The sequence below is a fragment of the Saccostrea echinata genome, unplaced genomic scaffold (assembly GCF_033153115.1).
Source record: "Saccostrea echinata isolate AGI-Se365-2 ecotype Australia unplaced genomic scaffold, CSIRO_AGI_Sech_v1 ptg000054l, whole genome shotgun sequence".
In the NCBI taxonomy this organism is placed as follows: domain Eukaryota; kingdom Metazoa; phylum Mollusca; class Bivalvia; order Ostreida; family Ostreidae; genus Saccostrea; species Saccostrea echinata.
Genome location: NW_026889803.1, coordinates 45,944,420 through 45,965,050, shown reverse-complemented (window position 1 = coordinate 45,965,050; position 20,631 = coordinate 45,944,420). Strand labels below are relative to the sequence as shown.

General features: G+C 33.1%; 1 protein-coding gene across 1 annotated transcript; it reads right to left on the bottom strand.

Moving 5' to 3' along the window:
- Positions 1-403: 403 nt before the first annotated feature.
- Positions 404-20,497, bottom strand: LOC133172712 (polypyrimidine tract-binding protein 2-like). Its single transcript, XM_061307664.1, has 10 exons — positions 20,454-20,497; positions 17,271-17,667; positions 16,849-16,982; positions 15,700-15,733; positions 13,028-13,120; positions 12,153-12,247; positions 10,969-11,075; positions 10,537-10,611; positions 10,119-10,185; positions 404-2,836 (listed from the first exon to the last, which is right to left on the bottom strand). The coding sequence occupies exons 2-10, from the start codon at positions 17,653-17,655 to the stop codon at positions 2,756-2,758; spliced, it is 1,071 nt and encodes a 356-aa protein (XP_061163648.1). The 5' UTR covers positions 17,656-17,667; positions 20,454-20,497; the 3' UTR covers positions 404-2,755.
- Positions 20,498-20,631: the final 134 nt, after the last annotated feature.

The following is a 20,631-nucleotide window of genomic DNA, read 5'->3' as shown; positions in this document are numbered from 1 at the left end:
GGAAGCATTGTTTTTCTGAAAAATATACATTTGTTAAAGCCCCCTTTATTTCATAATTTTTGTTTTATAAAGATTTTCCCCAAATATTTCTGCTACATCCTCTTAAATTTGGTAAGACAAAGAGGAAAAAACATGTTGACCACCAAGATGGCGGCCAAGGGAAATAACTCGGAGAGAAAATACCTCATATGAAAACTATCTATTATTTCCCTTTGTTTAAGGGTCACAATTTTAGTATAAATGAAGCCTTTGGCCCAAGAATTCTCTGTGACAAATTTGAAAAAAATTGGCTAAGAGATTCTTGAGATATGGTCCACATTCAGAAAATGTCTGTCACACCACAAAAATGGAAACAGCATACATTTAAGCTCTTTGAGCCTCTGGCTAAAAAAAGGAAAAAATATAAAATTTGAACAGAATTTTATTTCTGAATACCATGTTAACTACATGTGAAAAAAAGAACTGAAATTTTAGAACACAAATAATGCAGCACCTATAGTGAGTTTTTATCCTCACCAAAAACATCTCAAACAACCTCTAACAAAACTGTTCAGTGATTTTTTTTTATTGACATTCTAAAAAGAGTTACATGTGAAAGCTTAAAACAAACTGCAAAATTTATAAAACAGATGAGTACCTTATATTAAAGCAGGGACCTATATACTTAGTATATAGGTCCCTGATCAAAGGTCCTGAATTATAAAAGCACCAGATAAGTTTGCAAACTCAATACATAAATACTGATATCAATGCACTGTTACAAGGTGATATGATTTTGTTGAAGTTGTCATCAGAAAATAGCTCATCTTTGAACAAGTATCTAGAGAACAATGTAGAACACTATATATTAATGTTACATCAACATGAGCTATGGAATAAACAGATATAGCAGAAAAAAAGACTCTTAAGAAATAAAGTGCAGGAAACTCAGTTTCAAGAAATGAATACTGTCTTCTTGGAACACGAAAAAAAAAATGAATGATGAACAAAACAGGTGCTTGATTTTGAGAGCAATGATGACTGCACAAAATAAAAAATAATACACAGACGACTTCATGAATACAAGTCAATTAAGAAGATTTTCAAATAGTACATCTCAAACGGCAAAAGGTCTCAACCAGTCTCAAGCATCAAAGAGAAAAAGACACAAAATTCAGATCACAACCAGAACAATTAAGTAAACTATCAACAATTTTCAGAAGATTTAAGAGAAGAAGAAAATGTCTGCATGATACTGAGATACACACAAACTTGCTTCCAGAGTGAATTGTCTCCAGAAAAATGAAGAGGAACATTGGATAACAAGTGGGCAGATTTGTAAGACTTAGGGGTGATGCTTCTTGTATGAACATGAATAAATTTGACAAAGATGGATTAGTGAGGAAGCAAAGAAATAACAGGCACAAAATGAGGTATGCTATTTTTTTTTTTTTAAAATGAAGAAACATACTACTGCTAGTCTCCAGATATCATCAGAATTAAATAAAAAACAAGATATGTTTGTGAAACAGTGATGCCCCCATATGGCAACTTATAGCAAAGGTTAAACTTTCTCAAATGCAAATCAAATATGTTGATATCCAAAGTAAGGTCTTGTCTTGAGGAATAAACCTGTGAAATATGAAAGGCCTAGCAGCAACCATTGAATAAATATGGAAAAGGTTAAAGTTTTTTTCAAAAGTATGTCAAACATCAAGGTCAAGGTCAAATGGTCAAAATTAATGGTGCCAAAGGAAAGGCCTTCTCCCAAGAAATACACAGGTCATATAAGAAAGACGAAGCACCAATCATTCAAAAGTTATGGCCAAGGTTAAAGCTTTCGATCTTGGGGCATAAAAAGGGGGGCATAGTTGTACAGAAGAAGAGATTGTATTTCCACATAATAGGTTATACTTTTAGAAAGCAGTCTTTTACATGAGAACACAACACATTATAAACAAGAAGTCTTAGAAGAAAATACATGAAAATTATGATCTGTGTACTTTACACAAAGTCCATAAAAACAGTTCATTATAATTTTGGCTGCACTTTTTTTTCTAGGCAGAGAGAACTGAGTTACATAAAAATAATAGCTGAGCTATTAACCTTCACTGTCACTTTTATGGCCATTTGAAAGACTACACATACACTTGTGAATATAAATGTGATAATATGGTAAAATAAAATGAATAAACATAGTAATTCTTCTACAAAATAAATGTGAACACAGAGGGGTAATTTCCTACAAAATCAATGTGAACACAGAGGGGTGTTCAGTTCAAAAATCTATACTTACTGAATAAAAAGGCAAGTCTGGCTAGGTACCATATGAATCAAAACATTCACGCAATCAAATTTTCATTCCTTTTCTTTCAAGATTTTAAAATATTTGGCTGTATGTTTTGATTTCTTGCTATAAGAGTATTAAATGTAGATTTGATCCTGATGTGATCACTTGTATACAATATTGCATGTCAAATCACTTACTAATTTTACAACTTAACAAAACTATGACTACATATGTACTGCAATATATTGTCTATATCAGGTATAATAAAACAAAATATATGTAACATATATAAGAAAAAAAGTACAAAAAATTACATACCTTGTAAACAAATACATTTATCATGACACACTCACTAAAAATAAAAAATCCACATCAATATCTACAGGTCCACACTGAGTATGCTTCCTGTTCTTTTTTTTTTTTTATTTCTTCTAAATAACAGCAGACTCAGCCAGTGGGAACTGTTCAAAGCTTTCTTCTTTCAAACTACTTTTTGTTCAAGGATTTGAAATGGGAAAATGTAACATTCAGTCTGGAGTTATCTGGCAACAGGAAGTTGTGCATGGCCTGTAAAAGGTAAAAACAAAAAAAGGCATTACATGTATAGGCAAATATTTACAATTCAATAATGTACATGTAAAAAAGCTCCCTTCTCCCTGACCCAAGCATTCTTGTTTATTTTAGTATTACAACCTCAAAAGATTACAATAGCAATTATGACTATATAGTCCTGGAAATATTAAAACGTAAATTCAACACTGCAGAATCACTAGGTACACATACATGTACTACACAATTATTGCTGTGTTTGAGTCAGTACGATGATTTAGCCACCTAAGGAGTACAATATTCACCGAGCCAGAGGGGCAAGATGAATATTGTACTTTGAAGGTGGCTAAATCATCGTATTGACTAAAAAAACAGCAATAATTGTTTTATTATATGATTCATTAATAAATGATTCTTTTTAAGCAATCCATGCCATCTTACTTTTTTACATTTGCAGAAGTCATAGAAAAATGCAATGAGAGAAACTGGGTTAAAATAAACATAACCATTTGTATTAATTTAGAATTCTTAAATCTATTTTAGGTGTGATGTAGGAAAAAATAAATGTCAGGCACATATAGAGGATCAATTTTTAAAACAGGGGTATTATAATGTAAAAAAAAAAAAAAAAAAAGATCACTTACCTGAAAAAAAATTCCTTGACACCCCCCTCCCCCAAAAAGAAATCTTTCAAATCCAAATTTTACCTTGGGGGGAGGGGGGTGTATTAAAGTCCATTAACAGGGGGGCTTTCAATGAACATTTTATACATGTACTACATATGTAAAAAATTTCTTTCATAAAAAAGTGTGATGGGGGTAAGTCCTCTTCCTCCCCCCTCCATACCCACCCCTCACTCCAGATTTTACATGCCTGAATGATATGTTCACCTGAAAGGAAGTCAGGTGCAAGTGAAATAACTTTCCAAACCTATTTGTATCACTTTGGAATTTCCCAATCTATTTTTAGTCCAATGTGGAAAAAACAAATCCTTATATTATACTTTCATGTAAATTAGTGAAATCTGATTCGTCGAGAAGCATTTGCTAAAAAACACTATTACCCTCTGAATAATGAAGCCACGCCTTCCAGCATAGCAACAGTCGACATTGCTTGATGACGTGTGATATTCCAAAAAATATTGACTGCACAGAATTTATGCACGCAAGGTTCACTGTAATATGCAATTGTGTAAAACATTCAGTATAATATAATAAATACTGCACGTAGTTGAGTGTAACATTGAAAATTTTCACCCCAAGAAAACCATTGTCAACTGAGGTGCAGCCTCGGTTGACAATGGCTTTCTTGGGGTGAAAATTTTCAATGTTACACTCAACTACGTGCAGTATTTATATAATATTCACCTGGAAGGTCACATGGAGATGAATATAGCATAGTATTTTTCTAACATTGTTGGATTTCAGCTAATAAGAGAGAAGGGAATTATTCAATCATATAATAAAATGTAATATTATTCTTACCAAACAAAATAGTGACCCTAAATCTTTTAATTCTTCAAAAAATAAAATAGTATGGCTGAAATGTTACCATGAAATCTCCTAGAATAATTAGGAATATATATCAGTAATATCCTAAGCAAAACACAATAAATACAGCAGTGATGATTTGAAATAGATGGAAATATATGTATTAAGTTGCACATTACATTCACAGATTTGTTTTCTATTTTTGATAAACTTCAACCACAGACTCTGAAGCGTTAAATAAAGGTTCAACACCTGATGTTGTAGAAGACAAAGTACAAATGCTAAAAACACAGTGTGGTTATGGCTAAAATAAACTGAACTCTCCAATCCATGCACCCATGAACAGAGAGATGAATGGGCCAATTTAAAATTTAGTATAGATCCATTCAATCATGTCTTTGTTTCAGGTGTTTTACTAAACATGGGTCACAATGCTCATCTGAGTCACATAACCTTTCAGATAAATTTCAGCAATTATAACTGAAGATACTGAGATCTGAAGGCAATAATACTAATTTTAACAGTCTAGTGGCCAAGGTTTATATATTTAGATCTGAAGATGAAGTCAAATACATGTATGTGGAGAGTTTAAAATATATGACAGACTTAGAATAAATATTGATCAGTTAGCTAAAAAATGTACTAAAAGAGCTCTTATTACAAGTTGATAAATCTTTATACCCCCCCCCCCCCCCCAAAAAAAAATTTAAAAAAAACACACATGATGTCTAGTTTCCAAGTTATTATACTGTCAGATACACCATGCTCTAGGAGTCTATCAACAAATAAAGCATAATTATTTTAATTAAGGGTGGAACCAGGGAAATGTGATCATTATTTAAAAACCAAGCAGTATTTAACAAAGTCAATAATGCTAATACATGTATTGATCATCTGGAAAGTAGAATATTTACTCAAGTTATAATGATTTTCCACCCATAAAATATCCAGTATTTTAACACCAGACTGTAACATATGCTGTTATAAAAACTTGAAATAAAATTTAATATCTGTTGGTTTTTAAAATATCATATTATTAGTTGTATAATTCAATGAAATCATGTCTAGCACAAACAAGAGGCCCATGGACCACAATGCTCACCTGAGCACATTTGCTAAGCAATGGCTTTGTTATACTTGAGAAGATTTTAAAAAATTTCCCATATATTCCTTTGTAAAAATTTGATCCCCCATTGTGGCTCCTCCCTATCCCAGGGGTCATCATTTGAACAAACTTGAATCTACATACCTGAATATGCTTCCATATCAATATGACTAAACATAGCTTTTCTGTTCTTGAGAAGAAATATTTTTTTCTATATGTTCTTATGTAATACTTTCGATCCCCCATTGGGCCCTACCCTTCCCCAAGGGGTCATCATTTGAACAAAATTGAATTTACATTACCTGAGGATGCTTCCGATCAAAATGACTAAACTTGATTTTCAGTTCTTGAGAAGAAGATATTTTCCTATACGTTCCTCTGTAAAATTTTCGATCCCCCATTGTGGCCCGACCCTATCCCCAGGGGTCATGATTTGAATAAATTTGAATCTACACTACCTCAGGATGCTTCCATATCAAAATGACTAATCATGGCTTTGCCGTTCTTCAGAAGAAGATATTTTCCTACATATTTCTATTTAAGACTTTGATCCTCCAATGTGGCCCCGCCCTACCCCCGGGGGTCATGATTTGTACAAACTTGAATCTACACTACCTGAGGATGCTTCCATATAAATATGACTGATCATGGCTTTGCTGTTCTTGAGAAGAAGATTTTTCCTATATATTGCTATGTAAAACTTTGATCCTCCACTGTGGCCCCGCCCTATCCCAAGGGGTCATGATTTGAACAAACTTGAATCTACACTACCTGAGGATGCTTCCATATAAATATGATTCATCATGGCTTTGCTATTCTTGAGAAGATTTTTAAATGTTTTTCCTATATATTTCAATGTAAAACTTTGATCCTCCATTGTGGCCCCGCCCTACCCCTGGGGGTCATGATTTGAACAAACTTGAATCTTCACAACCTGAGGATGCTTCCACATAAATATGACTCATCATGGCTTTGCTGTTCTTGAGAAGAAGATTTTTAAAGATTTTTCCTATATATTTGTATGTAAAACTTTGATCCTCCATTGTGGCCCCGCCCTTCCCCCAGGGGTCATGATTTGAAGAAATTTGAATCTACACTACCTGAGGATGCTTCCACATGGGTTTCATCTATTTTGGCCCTGTGGTTCTTGAGAAGAAGATTTTTAAAAGATGCTATTAATTTTTCACTAATTCTTTATTATCTCCCCTTGAAAGAGGGCGTGGCCCTTCATTTGGACAAACTTAAATCCCCTTTACCCAAGACGGACAGACAGACGGACGCCAGACAAAAAGTGATCAGAAAAGCTCACTTGAGCCTTTGGCTCAGGTGAGCTAAAAAATTAAATAATGCAAATAATATTTGTTGGTTTTCAAGATATCAACTTATTAATTGTATAATTCTAAATCAATAAAAACGGAATCATGTCTAGCACTAAAAAATTAAATAATGCAAACCTATACAAAAGCAGAGAAAGTCTCTGATAACTAATAGCTGGAGAGGAAAAATGCCTGACCTGATTCAAATCTCTTGATCTGCAATTTCTGATGATGCTGGCATATTAATATGATAAATCAGAACTCTGTTCTTGAGAAGATTTTTAAAGGTTTTCCTTATATATTCCAATGTAAAATGTGTATACCCTGCTATTGCCCAACCCACCCTCAAGAGGCAATAATTTGAACAAACTTAATCCTGCACTCTACCTGAGGATGCTTGTATATAAATATCTATTTTCATGGCTCTGCTTTTCTTGAGAAGAATATTTTAAAATATATTTTCCTATATATTCCAGTGAAAAACTTCGATCTCCTGTTGTGGCCACATCCTAACCCCCAGGGCAATGATTTGAACAATGCTTCTATATCAATATGACAAAACATGGCTTTGCTGTTCTTGAGAAGAAGATTTTTAAAGATTTTCATATATACATATATTCCTATGTTAAACTTTGATAATCCGTTGTGGCCCAACCCTGCCGGAGACATGATTTGAACAAAGGAGTATTCTACTTAAGTATAGTAGTGTGGTCCCTTTTTACACCCTTGGTTTACCGGTTGAATACTAGCATACGGTATTTTGTTTGTTTTCACTGTGTATAACGAAGTATTTCTAATTAAAACATTGTGTATTTATAATGAATAATCAAACATATCAAAAAAATACAAGCCTATTTTTAACACCTATCGCACTAAAAAATGCCGGAACATTTTCCCCCGATCAGACTACGGTTTCTCTATTACATGGAAATGGGCAGACACATTTAGATTAGATACTATAAAAAGAAGATCTTGGTATGATAGTTTTTTTTCAAAGACGAATAATATGTTCAAGATTCACAATCAACTACAAATCCAATTTTCTATTAACAAAACTTTGGCAATAAAAGCTATAACAAGATGAACCAAACAAGTCCATGCTGATCAATATAAAACTGAGTACGTTTCAACTGAGAACTAGCACGTTTACTGGGGGCATTTACCCGTAACGATACAAATCCACGTGGCTTGTTATGATTCTAAACAGGTCATAAAGAGGTTAATCGCATGTAAATGAAGTCAGCGAAGAGATTCAAAATCACAATACTTTTGATTAGAAAACATAGAGCACAAGGTTGTTCAACAAAGATATTTTCACTCAACCTTTACACATATAATATACACATTATATTTCAAACTCGACTCTGAACAAACCTGTGCTCGGTGTTTACGAAAGCTTTGAAGTGTGTACCTGTCACTGATGTCTTTTGATATTCATGAAAATCAAAGAACCCTACCTTCAACGGACAGCTTCGTATGCTGCCTATATCTATTGTTTGACATTTTTAGCTGATGATTCAATTAATAAAGACATTAGTTAACAATAAAATTTAATTTTTAAAAATGTTAATAAATGTTCGAAATTTGACGAGTAACCGGAGACCACAGATAAGCCTTATTGAGAGTTGTTCTTTAAATCTACACTACCTGAGAATGCTTCCATATAAATATGACCAATCATGGCTTTGCTGTTCTTGAGAAGAATATTTTTAAAGATTTGTCCCTAAATATTCCTATGTAAAACTTTCATCCCCACATTGTGGCCCCACCCTATCCCCAGGGGTCATGATTTGAAGAAATTGGAATCCACACTACCTGAGGATGCTTCCATATCAATATGACTATATAAACATGGCTTTGCTGTTCTTGAGAAGAAGATTTTTAAAGATTTTTCCTATATATTCCTATGTAAAACTTTGATCCCCACATTGTAGCCCCACCCTACCCCCGTGGGTCATGATTTGAACAAACTTGAATCTACACTATCTGAGGATGATTCCACATAAGTTTCATTTTTCTTGGCCCAGTGGTTCTTGAGAAGATTTTTAAATACAGTAAACATCTTTTATAACGTATCTCAAGGGACTGTGATAAATCCTACGTTATAACCGGTGTACGTTATAAAGGGAGACCGGAAGTACTCAGTACACCTTTACCGTAAACAGTTTTCAAACTGCTAGTGTGTTATTGATATTTTAAAGTATGTATAGATTGTAAATGATTTACAAGTATATTTGGTTTCATTTCTTATATTAAGAAAGATTAATATTCCGTAACATTTTATATATTGATCGTCAGATCATATAAAAATCCGTAATGTTTGTCTGTTTGGCCTGACAACATTTCTTTACAAAAGTCTCCAGAGTTGCCAGAGTCGTGAAAACTTCGGACTAATGTCCGTTGATCGTCTGGGTAGATGGTATGCACGTGTCAGGCACGGCCTCATCATCCTCGCTGTCTTCGCGGTTTACTGATATTGAATCTATTTTTTTCACTATTATAGTTTAATTATATCATTTTTGGTTATATTGCTATTTACTGACTCAAAGATGATTTTTTATTCAAACAATTTTATTATGTATACATCTACTCGATGAACTTTATTCAAACAATTTATTATAAATAAATCTACCTGAAACAACAAAGAAACCTCGTTAGAAAAACACCCATTACGGAGAAGCTATGAAGTCAACAAACCGTGCCTAATCCGCAGTCACTGAGCTGATAGAAAAGGTGTGAAACCAGGTGTCAGAATACGTTATAAGTGGTGTAATTATGTAATGGGACCAAATTTCTAATACTTTATAGGCGATACTACGTTATATACAAATACATTGTAAGCGGTGTTTTTTCCAATGAAATATATAGACAATTTGCCGGGACTATGGAATGGCTAGTTTACATCCGGAGATACTTTATAACCAAGTACGTTATAAAAGAAGTTTACTGTAATGCTATTAATTTTTCACTAATTTGTAATTATCTCCCTTGGAAAAGGGCATGGCCCTTTATTTGAGTAAACTTGAATCCCCTTCACCAAAAAAATACTCTGTGCCAAGTTTGGTTGAAACTGGCCCAGTATTTCTGGAGAAGAAGATGAAATTGTGAAAAGTTTACAAACGGACAGACGGATAGAGGGATGATGGACATCGACGACAACAACAACAATGACAACAAAGATGACAACTGACAACGGACAAATTTCGATCAGAAAAGCTCACTTGAGCCTTCAGCTCACGTGAGCTACATTTTTTTTTTCAATCATTGCAGAAATTTTCTTTACATATTCCCTTTATGTAATTTTTCTGCAAGGTTCCATAATAAGTGATCAATGATGTGAATTTATAAACTAAAATATCCATGAAACAGATTGAAAATATTGTAATTACCATAACAGCCAAGATGGACTGTGCTATTGAAGCATACTCGACCAAAGCCCCTCTCTTCCCTTTTGATCTGCAAAATTATATATTACTTCACTAAATCATCATCTTATGAAATAAATATGGAAAAGGGATGTTTGTTTATGACCCTTTAAAGCCTGATACCTGGGACTAGTAGTCTTTATCATAAAATGGAAGTAAAAAGGAAGTACCATGTTGTATCCTATACTCCCAAATTAAGGAATCAGATACAATGCATATATTTGAAGCAAGATTTTGAGACAAATGAGCAAAGGCAGAGTTTTTGCCAAGACTGAATAATTCATTATCTGAATTAAAAAAAAGAATTATAATTGAAATCATCAAATATAAGCTAGAATTACAAGTTAGAATGCTTAATAGACAATAAAATAATTCTAATTACTCAAACATGACAATGTCCAACACGTTTCCATATTCTGAAAATACATCATTGATGTCTGCTTTTGTAATGGTGCTCCTATTCAAAATAAAGAAAATGCATCTATTAAAATACAGTTGAAGTTTGGTATCTCGAACACTGATATTTCAAATACCATGGATATGTCGAAGTGATTTGGAAGTCCCAACCCCTTATTCTTTAAGTATTTTACCCTGGATATTTCGAATCCTCAAATATCTCAAAGTTTTTTATCGGTCCCATTGAGTTTGAGATAACAAGATTTGACTGTACATGTATATGTATTAACAATGTGTCTAAGAATTCCAAGGCAACTGTAAACCCCAAAATATCCATGAATAAAGATTCATAGAATTATTTGATATAAAATTATACATATTTTTAATTAAACATATCTAGTTAACAACTTTCACTCACACAAAATTGGACAGATGAATTATGGGAGATGGAGCACAAGCTGTCTTCAAATAGTCAAATGCTGGTCCTCCCCTGAAGAGCTTTGTGTTTCTGAAATCTTTTGTGAACTGAAAATCAAGATATCTAAGTTTTTTCACAAACACAAAAAATAAGAATAGGCACTAAAGGCAACTTGAAATTGGTATTTTTGGTTGGATGACATGCATGTATATCTTCACAAAATGGAAAATAAAAGCTGAAATATATAAAATAGTTTTTTTTTTTCAATAACGAAAATTTAAGGACCCTTTATACACTAAAGGAAAAGATTTTTGGGACATTGAGAGAATTATAGTGTGTAAAAATTGTGACATTAAAAGGCAAAAAAGCATAAATGTGTGGAATTTTTTTTATAGATTTCTTTGGTGGTGCACAGGAATGGGCATTATTAATCAAAAAGAAATTATGTTAGTTTTTCATATTTATTCATATAAAAAATAATTCTAGATAGAAGCACCCATAAAGTCTTCTTATAGGCACATTTCAGACCTTTGCAAGAACTGTGAGATATGTTTTAGTGTAATATGTTGTCATTTAAATTATTTTAACTGTTGTGTTATTTTATTCAATTGTGACAACATTTATTTTAAATGTTGTGTTATTTTATTCAATTGTGACAACATTTATTTTAACTGTTGTGTTATTTTATTCAATTGTGACAAATAACAATCAAGTCTATTGTGACGGGACTGATGCCTATAAAACAATACTGTGTGAAAACGTCTGCACAGATCAACTAGCTTGGGCCTTGTTAAATATAAAATGTATGATATAGGGATAAAAAAAACTACTTTATGAAATATTGATGTAGACGTCCCACAGAAACGGGAACTCCTAAATCATCTGAAACATATTTTAGAACTTTGCTAGGACGTTACATTCACTATTATATTCATGAAGCTTGTCTCTTAGAGGCTGAGGAGGAAAGAAGATTTTTCAAAACATGTATGATCAATTTAGCCACACTCTAGACCCTGTTGCTGGGGCACAGATTTGACACTCTGAACTATTGTATTCAGGGTCCTCAATATGGTGCCAAACAATTTATCTGAAGACCAGTGATAAATATCTAAATTAAAAAAATACCTTGAAGAGAAAACCAGATTATGGTGAAAATTTTATGCCTATGCTTGTTTATGTCATACCTGTGAATGATCTTCCAAATAAATTGTCCCTGCCTTGGAAAACTGAACATGCATAGTGCAATCCCAAACAGTCACTCTGTCCAAATTTTCAATGGCTGAAACAAAGAGATTAAGTACATATTATCTACAGACACCTTAGCATGACATGTAAGACAACCATCATTTATTCTGAAAAGGAATCAAGACACAATATTCAGTTAATTAAATAAATAGTGGTATAGGTGATATCATGTGGTACAGGTGATATCATGTGGTATAGGTGATATCATGTGGTACAGGTGATATCATGTGCCATGTGGTATAGGTGATATCATGTGGTATAGGTGATATCATGTGGTACAGGTGATATCATGTGGTATAGGTGATATCATGTGGTACAGGTGATATCATGTGCCATGTGGTATAGGTGATATCATGTGGTACAGGTGATATCATGTGCCATGTGGTATAGGTGATATCATGTGGTATAGGTGATATCATGTGGTACAGGTGATATCATGTGCCATGTGGTATAGGTGATATCATGTGGTATAGGTGATATCATGTGGTATAGGTGATATCATGTGGTATAGGTGATATCATGTGGTACAGGTGATATCATGTGCCATGTGGTATAGGTGATATCATGTGGTATAGGTGATATCATGTGCCATGTGGTATGGGTGATATCACAAATTGAGACTCAATGACCAAATATTGAACACATCTTTACTTTCAATTATACATGAAATGTCCATTCGTTAAAAAAATACCCAACATTTTTAAAGAAACTTTCTGTATAATTCTGCTCTTTCTTTAAGATTCAACTGGTATTACAGTGATAGAGTCATACAGTGATAAAGATACATAAGCCGTCTACAGACTGAAATACAAACCTAACAGTGCATGTTCTGGGCTATCCATTTGTATTAATCCTGAACTCTTCTTTTTGAAGAACAATTTCACAATTTCTACTCTGCCATAAATACCTGCAAATTTATTGATTTTTTTTATCAAAAGAATTATTAACTGTGGGTTGCATGTTGCTGAGAAATGATATCTGGGCCCCATTTTACCAAAGAACTTTTAAAAACTTATATGTCACCAAATTATTTTCTTCTTTAAATTATTTGTATTTTGAAAAAGGCATTATTCTATATTGTACAAACCTTTAAATCTATTTTAGACAAACAATTTGTCACAGAATTTTTAAGCATGAAAGATGTGAGGCATGCAAGCTTAAATTCTGGTCTTATTTGTTAAGTTCTATTGTATACCGTATTTGGCTGAATATAATACGCACTTTTTTCCCAAAATAATTTTCTGTGAGAAAGGGGTGCGTATTTTACACCACAATTGGATTTTGATAGGTTTTTCTTTCATGTGAAACACAGCTATCATACGCACATACCGTAGTATTACCTAGAGACTTATGCAATTTCTTGCTGTTTATCGCCGTATTTAAAACTTCGGAAAGTTATTGTTGGAACGTAGGCTTGTTAAAAATGTTATATTTATAACCTTTTGATAGTTAAATTAAATTTAAAAGCAAGTCAAAATTAATTTGAGCTGCATGTTCATCGTCTCCATGTAGGCCGCCATTAACGATGTTATTTATAGATGTTCACACATTCCTTTGCCACGTGCTTCCGTAATCATAGTACACATGTACCTAATCTGTCAGACACCGGTCAAAAAAGTAATAAGTCATTTTTTAATGAAATACAATAAAATAAAATTTATTTTAGGTTTTAAATAACTCAGTAAAAATTCATTTCAACATAAACACCCCTCTATACGTCCCAATGAATGGAAGCCAAGGCTGTGAACACGTGCGCTTGTCACTTGATAATTACCCCTCAACACCCCTCCAGGCAATTAAATTGTTTACCAACTCCAAAGCATTGTTTTTACAGTTAGAGCACTGATTATTTACTGCCCTTATTAATGGCTTTGATTATTTTCTTTGCTAAAAATCGGGGGTTGGTTTATGATCTTTCGTATGTGATTACGACACATTAGTTAAACAGTTAAACGCTTGTTAAATGTAATTTTACTTTATCTTATATCGGCCTCGTGTTAAAATGATTGAGTTAAAAAAGGAAATAAGAAGTATGTTGAAACTTAAGTGTTATCATTTACCCGTGCTCTGTAGAAAATAAGATATCTACGAAGATTACCTCGATGTATGAAGACATATATCCCACCTTTGTACATCATTTTTCACAGCTTTGGAGGTGTGTTGAAAACTTTACACGCTTGTTAAATTTTGATTTTATTTTTATAACATCAGCTATTTAATTAATTAATTAATTAATTTCAAGTTCAAAGGAGGAAAATCGTAGTCTATGAATACTTTGATGTTGCAATATCGCTTGCCCTGTTAAATTTACGTAATTTTCAACATGATTACCTTAAACTAAAAATAATATGATAACTGTTAGACTTGCAACAATATCTCGTGCTTTGTTGAAATAAAATTATTTCTACAAAGAATAGTATACGGCGACGTATAATTTCAATATAACCGTATGCTAAAAAAATTAATAATAAACTCTGTTAATTCTTTAATGCAACATTATCTCGTGCTTTGTTGAAAATAAATAATTTCTCCAGATTGCCGTGATATGGAAAGTCAAGATTAAAAACGCATTTGAATAAAATATCGTGTTCTGTAAATTTTCGGCACTTTATCTCCGCGCCGATTTTCATAGCAAATTACCGCGATTTTCAAAAGTTCAGAACACCGCTTGGTAAAATTTTCTGCTGCGTATAATACAACCGAACTGCGTTTTTTCCCCCAGTTTCAGGCTCAAAAAGGGGGTGCGTATTTTACACCAATGCGTATTATATTCGGCCAAATACGGTAATAGGGCCTTGATCTCTTAAACTTTAATAATGATGTTTTGTTAATCTATTTGAACTTCAAAATATTTGACAGAGAAATTTATTTAGTACTAAAACTTATCTGCACCAAAATATGCATGGCCATAAGTTCCTCTTTTATAGTGTACTCAGATAGAGCTAGAAGCTTTCTTAAAATTTGAATTTGGCTAATATTTTGGGGGAAAAAAACATGGAATTTTATTCCATTAAAATATTGTAATTTTCTCGTTTCTAATTTTTCATACAAAGTATCACCCAGTGAAAGTGAAATATCTGTGAATATACATGTAGCATCATTACAAACAATACCAGTATCTCCTCAAAACATATAAGTATGAATTTAAAATATCCATACAATATCATGATAAAGTGATGTAATGATACATGTATAAAGATTTACTAAATAGACCCTCTCAGGAGATGATATAAACATTTACTAAATAGACGCTCTCGGGAGATGATATAAACATTTCCTAAATAGACCCCTCCCAGGAGATGATGTAAACATTTACAAAATAGACCCTCTCAGGAGATGATATAAACATTTACTAAATAGACCCTCTCAGGAGATGATATAAACATTTATTAAATAGACCCTCTCAGGAGATGATATAAATATTTCCTAAAAAGACCCTATCAGGAGATAAGGATTCTGTATAGAACATTGAATGACCATACTTACTAAACAGATTAAACAGACCCTCTGTAGTCACTTTCTAAAAATAAAGAAAAAACTTATGTATGTAAGTAAATTTTCAAAACCAAACATTCAATATTATACATTTATTGACTGGGTTCGAGGGCAACATGCATTTTGTCAGACCCAAGAATCAAACTGTTTGCCTGAGGCTGTTAGGCCGAAGGCAAACAGTTTTGTTAGAGGGGTTGACAAAATGCATTTTGCCCGAGAACACAGCCAATAAATGTTTTGTTATACCTTTTACAAATATTTTTTTTTGACATACAGTCAAACCTCATTATCTCAAACTCGATGGGACCGCGAAAAAGCTTCGAGATATCCAAGAATTCGAGATAACAGTGGTAAAATACTTAAAAAATAAGTGGTTGGGACTTCCAAATCATTTCAACATATCCATGGTATTCGAGATATCAGTGTTCGAGATATTGAAGTTCAACTGTACATGTATTTTGTGCTGGTTTCCATGATGTAAATTTCCTTTACCCGCACTGCGGTTAATGTAAGTCAATTCTGTCACTATCGAACACCAACGACTGCAAATAAGGTTTAGCTGATCCTGCCCAAAGTGTGACCTAAGCAGTCCAATATCTCATCAACAGGACCAAAATCTCACTCTGCGGTCAAACACTGATTTTTTTTTTGGACCGCTCAGTAAAACATTGGAAATGTTAAACTTTTTTTTAGTACAGATTTATGTAGGAAACAATTTTTAAAGGTATAACAACATCTCTTGATATACATACTCTAGTAGTAAGAGCCTATGACAATCTCTCATAACATTCAACCTTCTATTTAAATAAAGAAAAAAATGTCAGTATATTGTACAAATTAACCTGTGGTTAATTTTCAATTCCAGGGCTAAAGTTCTGAATTACAGTTTAACTTTGGTATCTCAAACACTGATATCTCGAATATCATGGATATGTCTAAGTGATTTGGAAGTCCCAATCACTATTTCTAAATGTATTTAAACCTTGATATCTCGAATCTGTGGGTATATCTTGAAGTTTTTTTCTTGGCACCATCAAGTTCAAGATAACAGGTTTGACTGAAGTTCCTTTAAACTGTAAGAATAAATCACATAATCTTGGTCTGATTGGGACAACAAGTTTAGGTACCGGTATATGTTACCTCTTCATTTAAATTGTGGACAAACAGAACCTTCCCAATCTTTGTCTCCCTGGTTTCCCTTGGGGAGACGGAAGATGAGGTCCCATTTTGGGAGGATGAACTAGGAGAGTGAGGGTCTTCCTTGTGGTTCACATCTGTAAAGGGATACCCCAAAAATCTTAAAAGAAAATACCATATAACACAACATCATAAAGCTTATATCAAAAATATAAATTAAATGTACTTTAATATTACTGGTAAATATTTTATCATGGTAAATAAACTTAAAATATATTCCGAATAAATGAATTTCACACAATCTCCTTATTAATTTTAAAAAAACACTGAAAAACACCATGAAAATGAATGGTCATTTGACAGATCTTTCTATGCATTGATTTTCATTACATATGTATAACTATGATACAAGTGTGTATACTTACACCTATCAGTCTGATAATCAGGGGAGTACCTCCGCTGAGTACCACATGCTTCTGGCTGTTCTTGTTTGAGTGTAAGATTTTTCATCTGAGTCTTTAGATTGCTATAACTATCACCAGGCATATCTTTATCATCTTTACTATGTTTTCTGGGGAAGAAATCATGATTAACTTCCCATCCACATTGGTCACAGAACATTTGGTCTCTCTCTATCCAAGTTCCACACTTCTCCTCACTGTTCAGTGGGACATTAGGACAAGAAATAGCCTCCTTCAAAAATATATCAGGGTCGATCTTCCATCCACAAAGCTTACAGAATTTACTTTTCTGTTCTAAAATATTTGTACAAGGACGACCATTCTTTTGATATCCTGGACATAGCACCATGATTGTGAAAACCTGAAGATGAGTGTAAAGATGGTTAATATAATTAAAAATTCAGCCTTAATCCTTAGATTCATGCATTAGTAGAGAGCGACTAGGCCTATCCACAACACATAAAGATTGCAGCATAATTTACCATATTTGTCTCACTGGCTTTCCATGCACTGTGAATTCATTCAGTAATTAAAAATACACAAATAAAACACACACATTGCCTTTGGATTACTTTATTTAATTGAAAAATTCAAATTAGATGTATATTTCACAAGATGAGACACAACAGGGTTAGACAAATAGCAATGCCTGGTGCCTGGGACAACCAATTTTGTTTGGTGGGCAAGTTATTTGGTAAGTGGTACCTGCCCATGGACATGTGCTTTTCCAGTTAACAATGGAACCTGCCCATGGACAAGTGCTTTTCCAGTTAACAATGGTACCTGTCCATGGACAAGTGCTTTTCCAGTTAACAAAAAATCACATACTCAAATATTGTTTGTTTTACCACTTTTAAAATATAATGAATCACAGCAGAGTATCTGTTTCAATGCAGTTGACCACTACATCTAATACTTGGTTGGAACTCCTCTAGAATTAACCCATTCATGTATTGTTAAAATTTACACAAGATGTAAAACATAGCAGGTATATCAATGTAAAAAAAAGCTGAGGATTTTAGACCTTCTTATTCTCAAAATGTAAAATGCATGCCATGAATACAAAATACAAACATCCAGGAGTGTTTTTTCATTACAAAATAAGGCGACCTATAAAAAATTGTTTGGTTGCCCTCTCCCGACCAACTGGCTAAAAATGGCCCGACTCAAGATTTTTTTTAACCTCCAAGAAGCAATTATTTTTTTTTTTAATGTATTCTGGAAAATAGATTTTAAAAATTAAGTATTGAAATTTTCTGAGAAAATTTTTTTTTCTCACCTACCTATAGTTAGAATAATCTAACTGTGTCTCAGGACAGGCCCTCACCACAGTTAGAATGCCTCCCATATACGCGTAATGTGGCAGAAAATTGCAGAATTGCTCCAAAACGATTTTGGAGAAAATTAATGAAGTTGCATTGAAAATAACAGTCAAATTAATCATAACAAACCTTTTTGAGACTGTAAATACCTTTCATCTAAAAATCTAAACCATATAATGGAAGAATGAATTCAACACTTTTTCACCACCGTTTTTTACTTGTTTCAAATTACACACCATGTTGACATTCGGAACTCTCAGGATTTTTCATAGTAAATGCACCGAGTTAGAGTTATCTCCCGTATTTACTTTGCTACATAGACAATACACGGAACGCATTCTATCGTTAAACTGGGTCCGTAGGACATTTATCATTTTAACGATAGAATATTCTATCTAACCTACCTACTGACCCAATTTTTTAATCCTGCATTCAGAGAGGGCAAACAAACATTATTTTAAATTTGGCCTAATGAAGATTTCTTTTATTTAAATCATACAGAGAAATATATATGCACAGGTATACACATTGACATGTATTCAAAATTTAAGTTTAATAATCAATACGCACCACACATGCTAAGAAGTCTCCCAAGAATTAGAGTTTCTCATTGGGAGATTTAAGTGATTTTGGGTCTAGGCTTTACTCTGAAGTTGACATTAAAAAGATGCTTGAGTTTCTGATTGACAATATCTATGTGGTTTTTGGAGACCAGGTCTTCCAACAATCTATTGGAATTCCCATGGGTACCAATTGCGCCCCATTATTAGCAGACCTTTTTTTGTATTCATATGAAGCAGAATTTGTCCAAAATCTTGTACGTGAAAAGAAGAAAACACTTGCTGTGGCCTTCAACTCAACATTTAGATATATCGACGACGTATTGTCAATTAACAATGGCTATTTCCATTCTTATGTCGATACGATATATCCTTGTGAACTTGAGATAAAAGATACCACAGAGTCTGACACATCTGTTTCATATTTGGATATTTTACTTGAAAAAGACGTTAATGGTAATCTAACAACCAAGCTTTATGATAAACGTGATGACTTTAACTTTTCAATCGTCAACTTCCCTTACTTATGCAGCAATATACCTTCATCACCTGCATACGGGGTATATATCTCTCAGTTGATTCGATACGCAAGAGCATGCTCTATGTATGTACAATTTCTAAAACGAGGTAAATTATTGACAAATAAGTTGATGAAACAAGAATATCAGCTGTCTCGTATAAAGTCATCATTTCGTAAGTTCTATGGTCGATACAATGACCTGGTCAGCAAATACAATTCATCATTGAGTCAAATGCTGACTGACGTTTTTCATACTAATTGTTAGGCCATTATTTACACACTGAATTGTCGACGGATTTTTCTGTTATTTCCCGATCATGACAAGGAGCACACCGCGGGTGTGACCGGTCGGCAGGGGATGCTCACTCCTCCATGGCACCTGATCCCACCTCTGATGTTTGGAGGTCCGTGTTTGCTCTGCTCCTATTTTGTATTGATTAATGGACTTTTGAGCTTGAATACTGTTCGTTATCTCCATATATTTCATGATAATGCTTTAATTTTGTGTTATTAAAGAAAAAGGTGGGACAAGCATATTTTTGTAAGACAAGTAATTTTACGATGGTAACCTGTCCGAGTACTGAGTACTACCCCTGCACAATATCACATGATTCTAAAAATCTCAAATCTACATTGAATAATGAATATATATAATAATTAAAATTGTAAAATTGTCGTGTTATATTGTTCAAATACTTAAAGTAAGGTATCTTATGAAGAAAATTACTGGGATAAATTCTATTACCTTGCATATAAAGTGTTAACAAAAGTTGCAGAAAAAACTTCACATGGTAAACTAATGAAGGAAATAATTATAGGACGCTAAAAACAGAACCAAATTGTAATTAAATACGGAACATAATTTTTATTAATCATACAATAATAAAAGGCAATGTCATTAATTTTTTATCGTTTAAAAGGCA